We start from the raw sequence: 12,325 nt of genomic DNA, 5'->3' as shown, positions 1-12,325 counted from the left end.
GTAAGATGAATAGATTTAATCATTCTTGTTTGAAAAACAAGACATAAATTAGTATATATATATAATTTATATATTTTATGTAGTATATATACTATATACAGACATTAGAAAATGTTTCCTCTCCATGAGGCTGAGGGAGAGGTGAAGGATGGCAGTGGAATGACACAGGCAGGGGCTGAGTGGCGAAGTTGGGAGAAAAAGAAGACCATGTCAGCACTCCAGCTTGCAGTGGCTGAGGGGAAAAGGATTCCCCGCTGGCTGCATCTCTGGCCCATTCAACAACTTGGTCCTGGGGGAGGAGAAGCAAGGAAGGGAGGGGCTGGATTCTGCAGAAGAAACTCCCCTCCTCCTTGCTGGGAGAACTCACCACTCAGGGAGACTTTATTGTACTAGAGGCTACCAAGGATGGGCAGGGGTTAAGCACAGTGTACATCTTTATAAAACTCACATCAGAATGAAAGATTTCACATGGACCTCTGACACAGTGATGAAACAGAGGCAGACACAGGGCACAAGGGTGTGGGAAATGGGGAGATATGGAGAGGTGAACAAGAAGCAATCTACAGAAGAAACATTGGCTTTCTTTGTTCCCTACAGTGGGACAGTTGGTAGGGACTCCGTGTCTTCACTCCCAGGAAGGTTGCGGGGATGGGGGTGGGGGGCGGGGGGAGGGTTGGCAGCGGTGGTGGCGGTGGTGGTGGCAGCGGCGGCGGCGGTGGCAGCGCTGGTGGCGATAGGAGGTGTGTGTCAAGGTGGATGTTAAACAGTGTGAATTCCCTTCCAGATGGCTCCAGAGAGGGAGAAAGAGGTGCACGACTGCACCAGGTAAGGCGCTCAGCTTCTTTTCTTAGAGAGACAAATCCACAGGGTCAATACACAGCCAAAAGCATATACTCAGGATTAACATATCACGCTAGCTTCCAAAAGTTTAAGATATAGTCATCAACACCCCCCACCCCTACCCCTTTCCCCCCTCCCCCCACCCCCCTCCCCGATCCACAGCTTAGTCAAACTCCTAAGGACAGTCTATCTGGTAGAGAGATGTTGAGAGCGGAGCCTCACGCCTGCAGCAACAGCCCCTGTGCTGGGCTGGGCGGGCTCCTAGGCCTGCACTGGGTCTCCCCAGGCAGACGTTTTCACCAGGTACCTTACCCAAAACGAGTGGGGTGATTCCAGATGCTTGCTCCCTAGTGGACTGAGCTGCCCTGCCCATCAGTGAGAGGCAGGGCACTTTGGGGATGGCTGGTGTGGAGCTACTGGACCTGGAGGTGAGGGCTCCCCAGGCTGGCAGCCTGTTGGACGGCTGCAAACAGCCAAGTGTGGCTGTTTTCTGCAGACATCTCACCGAGGCACAGGCCCTCAGGGTGGCACCTGCCAGGTGAGTGTGAGCCCAAGGTGGTTGGGCACATCTGGACTGAGCGCCCTCTCCCCTCGGCATGGCAATGTGGCCTGCTGCTACTGCCATTGCTCCCAGCAGGGGAGCCAATGCCACGAGGAGCTCAAGGCCTGAGGGTCCGCTTGCTTCAGGCTCTGGCTCCCCCAGCGCCCAACGTGGATTGAGCAGGAAGTGAGCCTGATGTCACTTCTCAGCCCGAGAGAAGAGATAAAATACAGCCCTGCTGTGAGCAGAGTGACGAGGGGCCTTTTTCCTCACAGTGAGGCCCAGAGGCCAGGGAAGGGGTGAGGACACCCAGGGCGGCAGCTAAGTCTGCAGCCCTTAAGAGAGAGCCTTAATCGAGAGAGTTTCCACTCCCTGGAGACTGATGGGCTCTTGGACCCTGACTGGCCCAGCAGATACACACACACTCACCACAAGATGCAAGGACCACAAAGCTCAAACCTGGGGCCATGGTTGGGGAAGGGGGACAGGTGTGGGCAGATGCCCTACTTAATAAGGGTTTTTAAGGAGTGGGTGAATGTGCTCATAACAGTCGCCGAAGTTGGGGAGCCTGGTGGGTGCTCTGTGGCTGCCCCTGCAGCTGCTGCCACCTGCTGCTGCTGCTGCTGCTGCTGCTGCTGTTGCTGTTGCTGTTGTTGTTGTTGTTGTTGTTGTTGTTGTTGTTGTTGCTGCTGCTGCTGCTGCTGCTGGTTAAGGTTACGGGCTGTGGACTCCTCAGCTGCACGCAGCAGGAAGGTGTAGTTCCTCACCACCTCTTCTACCTTGGCCAGCAGCTCTTGACGCTGGGCCTCGGAGCGCACAATGAACACCAGCCGCACGAAGGTCTCAATGAGGCTGCTCAGCACCTGGAAGCTGCCCGTGATGGCTGCCAGCATGTGAGTTGGGCTCTTGTCCACATTGGCCACACGGCGGCAGGAGGCCCGGAGCTCCTTGAACTTGAGAGCTAGCTCGAGCTTATACTCGGAGATCTGAGAGACATAGGGCTTGGGGGCACGGGCCTCGGGGCTGGCCACACACTGCCGCAGGACTGTCAGCAGCTCGTTGGTGTCCAGCCGGGCAGCCAGGAAGCCATCAGGGAGGCCATAGGCATGAGCCCGCAGGGCATTGATCTTGGCCAGGCTCCCCTCGAAGGTGGACACACGGAGGTCAATCTCCTGAGTGCGGGAGGCCTCAGGGCTGCTGCTGCTGCAGGTAGCAGCATCTAGCACCTGCAGGGTCCTGCTCACCACAGGCACCACCTGCTCATCCAGCTTCATGCCAGGCAGAATCTTCATGGGGATAGAGTAAGAGAGCTCATCCTTGCCATCACTGGCATCATCTGCCATGTCACACTTGCGGTAGTAGAAGCAGTAGCGGATGGAGCAGCACTTGCTGCTCTCACTGTCCTCGTCTAGCTCGGCAGGCTTCCGGTACACCTCCGCGGGCAGTGAGAACACGGCCATCTGTCTGGGGCCTTTGGTCTCTGGGGCAACCTGGACGTAGGAGGGGTCTCCCAGCGTCGGTGACTCCAGAGACCTGCTTTTGGGACCCAAGGCTATGGGCAGGCTTGCCTCTAACTCCTTGGCCTCCCTGGGCAGCATGCCCAGGGGCGGATGTGGGTAGACATCCGAGGTCAGCGAGGCCCTGTCACCCTGGTCCAGTTCACTGATACTGTAGCGGCGCATCAGTTTCCTGTAGTTGGGAGCTCCCAGACACTCGCCCCCTGAGGCACACGTGGTCAGGCACGAAACACCACTCTCAGGGTCCGATCGGCACTCTCGGGATTCCAGGCTGGTAGAACGAATGCGCCGGACATTGATGGGGCTGCTGAGGCTCACGCCTGGGCCAGCCTCTGGCTGCCTCTGGCTAGGGAGGACCCTGTCCCTTTCCCTCCCCCGGAGGCTGGGCACTGGTGTCTGGGTGGCTTGCGGCCGGCCCCCCCGGCAGATGCGCTTGCAGTCGCAGCTGCGCCTCTGCTCGCGGGACATTCCCGGCCCCTGCTGCACGGGGCTGCTGCGGAGCTGGCAGCTGCAGCGGCCAGGTGCTGGAGGTTGCAGGTACTCGGTGCCTGGCAGCTCCCCCTGGCTTGGTGGCTTTAGAAGTTCCTCAAGGAACTCCAGCTCATACTGCTTTACCTTCTGCAGTTGGGCCTGCCGCTCATCTGTCTCCTTCTTCTGGCGGGTTGGGAAGGTGGCAGAGAATAAATTGCGTAGCCGGAAAGGACCTCGGGATGACTTGGGTTTTGCAGGGCCTTCAGAGGTCGAGTGGGCTCCATTGAGAGTTGTTTCAAGCTTCCTAGAGGGCATGGTGCTCACCTGCCGGCTGGCAGCCTGAGACCTCAGTGGGCTCTGGCCTCGAGGTTGGCAACTGGGGCTCTGGCCTCGAGACTGACTGCTGGGGCTGTGGCCATGGGGCTGGCAGCTGGGGCTGTGGCTTCTTGACTGGCAGCTGGGGCTCTGCAGAGCCATGGAGTAGGTAGCTCGGGGAACCAGGCTGGTCTCTTCGAGCTTGCTTCTTTTGGGTGTGCTCTCCAGCTGCGCCTTCTCTCCTTGGCTGGAGATGGTGCCCTGCTTCTGCAGGGTGGGCTTACCACCCTCTGGCCCACCTTTGCCTGCCATGTCCCCTGTAGCTTGCTTGCCCACTGACTCTCGGCTTGTTCGCAGAAGATAGCTTTTGGGAGGGAAATTTTGAACAGGCAGCCTGTCCTCCCGCTGGGAGAGGTGCAGGCTCTCAGCCCAGCTGCCTGTGGGTGCTCTGGGGCTGGAAGAGACCTCTGCACCCAGCTGATGCTGAGAATTCCGTGAGGTTTCTGGAGCACTAGGGCTAATTTTGAACTTCAGATTCTTATTTGCACTGCTACTCATCATGCTAACCTCTGGCCTCCCCATGCTGGCCTCCAGCCTTCTCTCACCCCTGCTGGGGGGGTTCCCCAAAGCCCCACCAGGAGTGACTAGACTCTTACTGTGAACCACTTGCTGTAGGGCAGCCGAGATGATGGCCGGGGTCACACTGCCCTTTGGGTCCAGGATAAGCTTGGGGCTCAACCTGACCTCCTTGGGCAGGTTGTCCCTCAGCTCAGAGACCTGCTCTTCACTGAGGGATGATGTGGCTGCCCTCAGTGACATTTCTAGGCCTGCCCTAGTGTGGCCAGGCCCTTTGTCCTCAGGAACTGGGGACAGCAGGCTCAGATTCTTCTGTTCACTAAGCTGTGGGGACAGTGCTGGGTGCACTGCCAAGGAGTATGTTCGTTCTCCCTGTACCTGGCCCTCTGACTGGGGCAGCTTCCTCCGAGCGCCAGTGGGGCCAGTACTCTGGCCTGTGGCAATGGGTTGGAGAGATGGGTTGGGATCCGGGCGCCCGAGAGAGTAAGGGGCCGTAAGAACGGCCTGGGCTGCACAGCTCTGGATCCGGAAGGGCAGGTCCTTGCGGGCAAGGAGGCTGTCCTTGTTGAGGTGCTGGGCCAGGAAGTAGGTGGTGTTCTGGTGCTGCTTCATGGCCGACATCATCTCTGACATGTCTGTGAGCTCTGAAGAGTTGGTTTCATGACCCGAGTCCAGCGATGATTCAGGAGTGATTGTGGCCAGCACAATCAGACCTGGAGGAACAGGGATAGGGCTTGTTACGCTTACTGAAATCAAGTTCTTTTCCAGCTCTACACGGTTGTCCCTCAGTATTCATGGGCGATTGGCTCTAGGACTCCTGAAGATTCCAAAACTTGCAGATACTCAAGTCCCTGATATGAAATGGCATAGTATTTGCATGTAACCTGTGTACATCTTTCCATGTATTTTAAAGCCTCTCTAGATTACTTATAATACCTAACACAATGTAAATGCTATGTAAGTAGTTGTTATACTGTGCTGTTTAGGGAATAATGACAAGAAAAATCTGTACATGTTCAGTATAGACATATTTCTTTTTGTCAAATATTTTTGATCTGCGGTTGGTTGAATCAGTGGATGCAGAACCCTCAGATACAGAGGGCTGACTGTATAGGAGGTGCATAGAAGCCAAGGTTAGCCGGCAGTATTTCCAGCTGGAGAAAAACAATCAGGCCTGGTGAGAATGTAGGGCTGAGGGTGGGAAGAGTGGAGGGGAGGGGACAAAGAGGGGCAAGCTATAAGAAGGGGATGAAAGGCTGGAATCCAAAACAGAAACAAAAGAGGTGGAGCGAGGATCTGGGCAGTTTGATGGCAAATTACCATGCAAATCACATGCAAAACAGCATGCTAATCACAACTATTTTTAGATTCAACAGCTAGGAAATTTTTGTTAATTGTCCTAAAGAGGGGCTGGCAAAGAGAGGTCTCTCTCTATCCCTCCTCATCTGGCCAGGCCTGCCTACAGTCATTGCAGCTGAGGCCATTTAGCTGAGCTTGTCCTCTCTCCAGCAGCCACATGGGACTTGAGCCTGGGAGCAGCTAGCACTCTCTCCAGACTCTAAGCAAAGAGAAATGCCAGCCCTGGGGGCCAAATACATGGGGGCTGCCCAATGTCAAGGGTATCCTCACATACGGAAAAGGCAGGCTTTCTCTGACCCCAATACTTTCACCCTCCCTTTCTACACTTTTCCCTGCCTCACATGCTTTCTCGTGGTCCCTATTCCTCCCTATTCCTTTTCTGTTGCTGTGTCATTTACCTCTTCTCTCTCTCTCTCTCTCTCTCTCTCTCTCTCTCTCTTTTTTTAAAAGAGTCTTACTCTGTTGCCCAGGCTGGAGTGCAATGGTGCAATCTCAGCTCACTACAACCTCCACCTCTCAGGTTCAAGCGATTCTCCTGCCTCAGCCTCCTGAGTAGCTGAGACTACAGGTGTGCACCAGCCTACCCAGTTAATTTTTGTATCTTTAGTAGAGACGGGGTTTCACCATGTTGGCCAGGCTGATCTTGAACTCCTGACCTCAAGTGATCTGCCCACCTCGGCCTCCAAAAGTGCTGGGATTACAGACGTGAGCCACCACGCCCGGCTCTCTTCTCTTTTTTTAAGGTGTATGTGTATGGAGGGACATATGTGTGACTATGGGTACATGTGTGACGTGTGTTTGTCTACAAGATGGACATACGTGTGTCTATAACAGGGAACAGCATGCATGTTGTACAGTTCTCCTATGAACTAATACTTAGTAACAATAGCTACCACTTACTGAGGCCTTACTGTGTGCTAGGCAGTGCTTACATGCTTTGCATGAATGATCTCATTCAATCCTTATAACAACCCCATGTGATAGAACTACTTTTATAAAACCCATTTAAGGTTACAGAATGAGGGTCAGAGAGAGTAAGTGCCTTGCCAAAGGTTACACTGACAATGACTGAAGAAACCAGGATTTGGGTGCATCTGATTCGGAGCCCATGTTCTTAGGCAGGATAAAGACCTCAGCCATGAGCAGTGATGGCCTTTGGCTCCCCTGGTCCCAGGTCACTAGGTAGTGAGTTGGTCGTTTTGCTTTTCTTTCAATCATGTGCATGCTGGATGTTCTGTTCTTCGCCTGTCTTCTACATCTCTCACAGTTTTTCTCTGATCCTCCATTCTGGCCTGCATCCATAGCTGTCATGACCTCAATCCCTGGGATCTATCTGTAAGGTATTTCCAAAGAGATGCAATGACGAGAGCCAGAACTCTAGCTAGAGCTGAGCAGCTGCTCCCTGCTGCAGCATCATTGCTCCTCTGACACTATCTAAACAACCTTTGGTCCTTCCACTGCCCTGACATACCTCAGTGACTCTGACATCTATTTGGGAAGACACAATGTTACTCACTGGCCCTTCCTGGACAGGAGAAGTGGGAGGAAGGAGGGAGAAGGAATCGGTCATTACCTGCAGTCTGTGGGGGTGGTGGGTGTGGTCCATCCTCGGATGCAGCCAGGGCTTCCAGGGCCTGCAGAGTGGACACCAGGGCATCATCTAGCTCCTGGGCATGATCTCGAACTGTCCGGGTCTGCACACTGTCAATCAATGTCACTGGAATCTCATCGTACAGAAGCCCACGCAGGTGGCGTCCTTGTTCCTGGCTCTGGACAGCCCGGCGCTTGGGGTCATCCTCGTCAGAGCTGTTGTCTCGGAAACCAGGGGGTGGGGCAGCAATGGCTGGCAACAGGGAAGTTGTCTCATCTTCCTCCTCCTCCTCCTCCTCACTCCCAGGTGGTGGGAGGGACATCAAATCTACTATATTGTCACGAGACGAGCCAGGCTTCCCACCTTTGCGAGGGCCCAGCTGCTCCTGGAGCTTGGCTTTGCAAGAGTCACAGTAGAAATTCAGGGCGTCAGCCCCAAGGGAATTGTCCAAGGTGTAGGACCGGGCCCTGCTGGCACAAGGCTCATGGTCTAGGCTAGCTGCATCAAAGTCATCAGGGACTACCTCATAACCTTGGCCGGAACTTTTGGATGTGGGGTCAGACTTGGTTCGGGGCCTGGTCTCCTCAAAGAAGATTAGGTTCTCGTTGACATCTGTCCGACTTTCCTGCTCCTTTCTTTGTTCCCGCATATGGAGGTAGCAGAAGCTGACAAGCTCAGAGTCGGCAGGTGGGGGCGTGCAGCGGCTCGATTTCCTGGGGCTGGTGCCCACGCTGCCCACATAACTACTCTCCTTTTTCCCCAGGTGGCCCCCAGTGACAGGGCGGTGGGCGCTGTGCATGTAATCTAAACCCAGAAAGAGAATCAACAGATGAACCCTGGTGCCGAGGATTGTGACTGAGCTCCCTTGTCGTCTCTGGCCCATGTCTCTGCAGCACGACCGAGTGGCAGGTCCCAAGACAAAGCATTGCCTGGCTGCCAAAGATTAGGGGTAGGGAAGTTGATGAGCTATGTTACTGCTGACCCTGAAAGCAGAGTGAGTTGAGTCTAATAACCTGAGCTGCTAATAGCCCCATCACCTCTGAAATGGGAAAATGCATGGGGTATGGTAGGGGTGGGAGTGAACACCTTGGTTTAGAGCCTGGTATCTGGGCACAGCTGGACTCTTACATGGATACCCTCTGTTTGAAAGTCAGCTGTAGACATATGTCCCACTTGGAACTGTTCCTGCCCCTGCCCCCACCTCTTTTCAGAGCTTTTCCAACCACCAGTGCTCTGTTGTTCTTGTTATCTTGAATCTCTTCTAGCAGAAGGAAATAAATCTGACAAGTTACTAATGCTTCAGTCAGAACCCGTTAAACAGGCTACATATAATGCCCAAGAGTTTGCATTTCAGAGACGCCTGTTGATGGAGGGATCCTAAAAGAATAATGCTCTATATTAGAATTCTAGGGTCTGAATGTGTAAAGTATATGGGAGATATGCTGGGATGTGCATATGTGGGAGGAGGGTAAGGAAAGCATTCTTACAATTCTTCAAATTTTATTCTTTTCTGCATTCATACAGGGCCAGCCCTACCTATTACACATACATGTGGCAAATACTCTCGTCAATCGCTCTTAATGATGGTAGGTGTGTGCATCTGAGAATTATCTATTGCAAATGCTTTATCTGTGAATACCTTCTCTCACTGTTTTTGGAGCTCTTCCCTATTTTATCTGTGAGAATACACTCAGACAGCAGACAGACAGATGACAAACAAGCACTAACTTAGGCTAAGGTCCTAATATATGTGATCCTACTTAATCTTCATAACAACCCAATGAGGTAGTTATTATCATTATCTACATTTTACAGCTAAAGAAACTGACTCGCCTAAGGTTACATAGACCAAGTGGTAGACTGGATTTGAGCCTAGGTCTGAAGGACTTCAAAACCCATGTTTTTAGTCATTGCCCTTATAGCTCATCATGGTGATCAAGATGCTGGAAAACAAGACTTCGAAATGCCACTCAAACTCCAGTTTGACAGAGTCAATATGCCAGTGCTGCCTTTCACTAGAGATTACATGTATGACAAAAGTACAGCACTGGCACCTAACAACAAAACCCCCAAATACAGGAAGAAAAAACTGACAGAATTGAAGGGAAAAATATACAATTCAACAACAGTAGTAGGAGACTTCAATACTCCATTTTCTTTCTTTTCTTTTCTTTCTTTCTTTTTTTGAGATGGAGCCTCACTCTGTTGCCCAGGCTAGAGTGCAGTGGTACGACCTCGGCTTACTGCAACTCCGCCTCCTGGGTTCAAGTGATTCTCCTATCTCAGTCTCCCGAGTAGCCGGGATTACAGGTGCCTGCCACCACGCCTGGCTAATTTTTTGTGTCTTTGGTAGAGACGGGGTTTCACCATGTTGGCCAGGCTGGTCTCGAACTCCTGACCTCAAGTGATCCACCTGCCCTGGCCTCCCAAAATGCAGGGATTACAGGTATGACCCACCGCACCCGGCCAATACTCCACTTTCAATAATGGATGAAACAACTAAGCAGAATATCAACAAGGACAGAGGACCTGAGCAATACTATAAATCAAACTAGATCTAACTGAAATCTACAGAACCATCTATCTAACAACAGCAGAATATGCATTCTTCTTGAGTGCATATGGAACACTGTTGTGAATAAACCATATGTTATGATATAAAATAAGCCTTACTAGATTTAAAAGGAATAAAATAATACAAAATATATTTTCTGAGCACAGCATAATTAAATTAGAAATCAATAACAGAAGGGAGTCTGGGAAAATCACAAGTAGAAATCAAACAAAACCCCCCCTTTTTTTTTGGATACAGGGTCTTGCTCTGTCGCCTAGGCTGGAGTGTAGTGGTTCAATCTTGGCTCACTGCAACCTCCACCTCCCGGGATCAAGTGATCTTCCCGCCTCAGCCTCCCAAGTAGCTGGAATTACAGGCACCTGCCACCATGCCTGACTAATTTTTCTATTTTTGATAGACATGGGGTTTCACCATGTTGGCCAGGCTGGTCTCAATATCCTGGCCTCAAGTGATCTGCCTGCCTTGGCCTCCCAAAGTGCTGGGATTACAGGCATAAGCAACCACGCCCAGCCAAAACACTCTTAAATAACCAGGCGGTCAAGGAAAAAAAATCAGAAGAGAAATTAGCAAATACTTTGAGATGAATAAAAATGAAAATACAATATACCAAAATTTATGAGATCTAGCTAAAGTAGTTCTTTTTAAAAATTTTTTATTAATTTATTTTTTGAGATGGAGTTTCGCTCCTATTGCCCAGGCTAGAGTGCAATGGCACAATCTTGGCTCACTGCAACCTCCGCCTTCTGGGTTCATGTGATTCTCCTGCCTCAGCCTCCCAAGTAGCTGGGATTATAGGCATGTGCCACCATGTCCAGCTAATTTTGTATTTTTAGTAGAGATGGGGTTTCACCATGTTGGTCAGGCTGGTCTCGAAGTTGTGACCTCAAGTGATCTGCCTGCCTCAGCCTCTCAAAGTGCTGGGATTATAGGTGTGAGCCACCACGCCCGGCCTAAAAAGTTCTTAAAGGGGAAATCTGTAGCTGAAAGTGCCTACGTTAAAAAAGAGGAAAGATTGGCCGGGCGCGGTGGCTCAAGCCTGTAATCCCAGCACTTTGGGAGGCCGAGGCGGGTGGATCACGAGGTCAGGAGATCGAGACCATCCTGGCTAACATGGTGAAACCCCATCTCTACTAAAAAAATACAAAAAACTAGCCGGGCGTGGTGGCGGGCGCCTGTAGTCCCAGCTACTCGGAGGCTGAGGCGGGAGAATGGCGAACCCGGGAGGTGGAGCTTGCAGTGAGCCGAGATCGGGCCACTGCACTCTAGCCTGGGCCACACAGCGAGACTCCGTCTCAAAAAAAAAAAAAAAAAAGTAAAAAAAAAAAAAAAGAGGAAATATTTCATATGAATTACCATAAACTTCCACTTCTACCTTAAGAAACCAGAAAAACAAGAGCAAACTAAATAGAAAGAATAAGACCTACTATTTGATAACACAATAGGGTGACTGCAGTCAAAAATAACCTAATTGTACTTTTAAAAATAACTGAAAGAGCCAGAGTAATCAGACAAGAGAAATAAATAAAGGACATCCAAATCGGTAAAGAGGAAGTCAAATTGTCACTGTTCACGGATGATATGATCATATACCTAGAAAACCCTGAAGACTCATCCAAAAAGCTCCTAAATCTGATAGATGAATTCATTAAAGCTTCAGGATACAAAATCAATGTACACAAATCAGTAGCACTGCTATACACCAACAGTGACCATGCTGAGAATCAAATCAAGAACTTAACCCTTCTTACAATAGCTGCAAAAAAATAAAACACTTAGGAATACACCTAGCCAAGGAGGAGAAAGACCTCTACAAGGAAAACTATAAAACACTGCTGAAAGAAGTCACAGATGACACAAACAAATGAAAACACAGTCTATGCTCATGGGTGGGTGCAATCAATATTGTGAAAATGACCATACTGCTAAAAGCGATCTGCAAATTCAATGCAATTCCCATCGAAATACCATCATCATTCTTCACAGAACTATGAAAAAATCCTAAAATTTACATGGAACCAAAAAAGAGCCCACATAGCCAAAGCAATCCTAAGCAAAAGAACAAATCTGGAGGCATCACGTTACCAGATTTCAAACTATACTACAAGGCATGGTACTGGTAAAAATAGGTACATAGGCCAATGGAACAGAATAAAGAACCCAAAAATAACCCCAAATACTTACAACCAACTGATCTTTGACAAAGCAAACAAAAACATAAAGTGGGGAAAGGACACCCCTTTCAACAAATGGTGTTGGGATAATTGGCTAGCCCCATGTAGGAGAATGAAACTGGATCCTCATCTCTCACCTTATACAAAAATCAACTCAAGAGGGATTAAGGACTTAAATCTAAGACTTGAAACCATAAAAATTCTGGAAGATAACATTGGAAAAACCCTTCTAGACATTGGCTTACACAAGGATTTCATGACCAAGAACCAAAAAGCAAATGCAATAAAAATAAAGACAAATAGTTGGGACTTAATTAAACTGAAGAACTTTTGCACAGCAAAAGGTACAGTCAACAGAGTAAACAGACA

At 50.3% G+C, this 12,325-nt stretch overlaps 1 protein-coding gene across 1 annotated transcript in view; it reads right to left on the bottom strand.

The window, feature by feature from the left end:
* Positions 1-351: 351 nt before the first annotated feature.
* FRMPD3 (FERM and PDZ domain containing 3) overlaps positions 352-12,325 on the bottom strand; it is a 79,925-nt gene continuing 67,951 nt past the window's right edge. The window contains exons 13-14 of the mRNA XM_015127964.3: positions 7,193-8,014; positions 352-4,973 (exon numbers count right to left, since the gene is read on the bottom strand). Coding sequence (XP_014983450.2) covers positions 1,885-4,973; positions 7,193-8,014 — 3,911 coding nt within the window. The 3' untranslated portion in view covers positions 352-1,884. The remainder of the gene's footprint in view (positions 4,974-7,192; positions 8,015-12,325) is intronic.

This window comes from Macaca mulatta, chromosome X, assembly GCF_049350105.2.
Source record: "Macaca mulatta isolate MMU2019108-1 chromosome X, T2T-MMU8v2.0, whole genome shotgun sequence".
NCBI lineage: Eukaryota > Metazoa > Chordata > Mammalia > Primates > Cercopithecidae > Macaca > Macaca mulatta.
The sequence above is the reverse complement of the archived record's forward strand: the minus strand, read 5'-3'. Positions and strand labels throughout refer to the sequence as shown.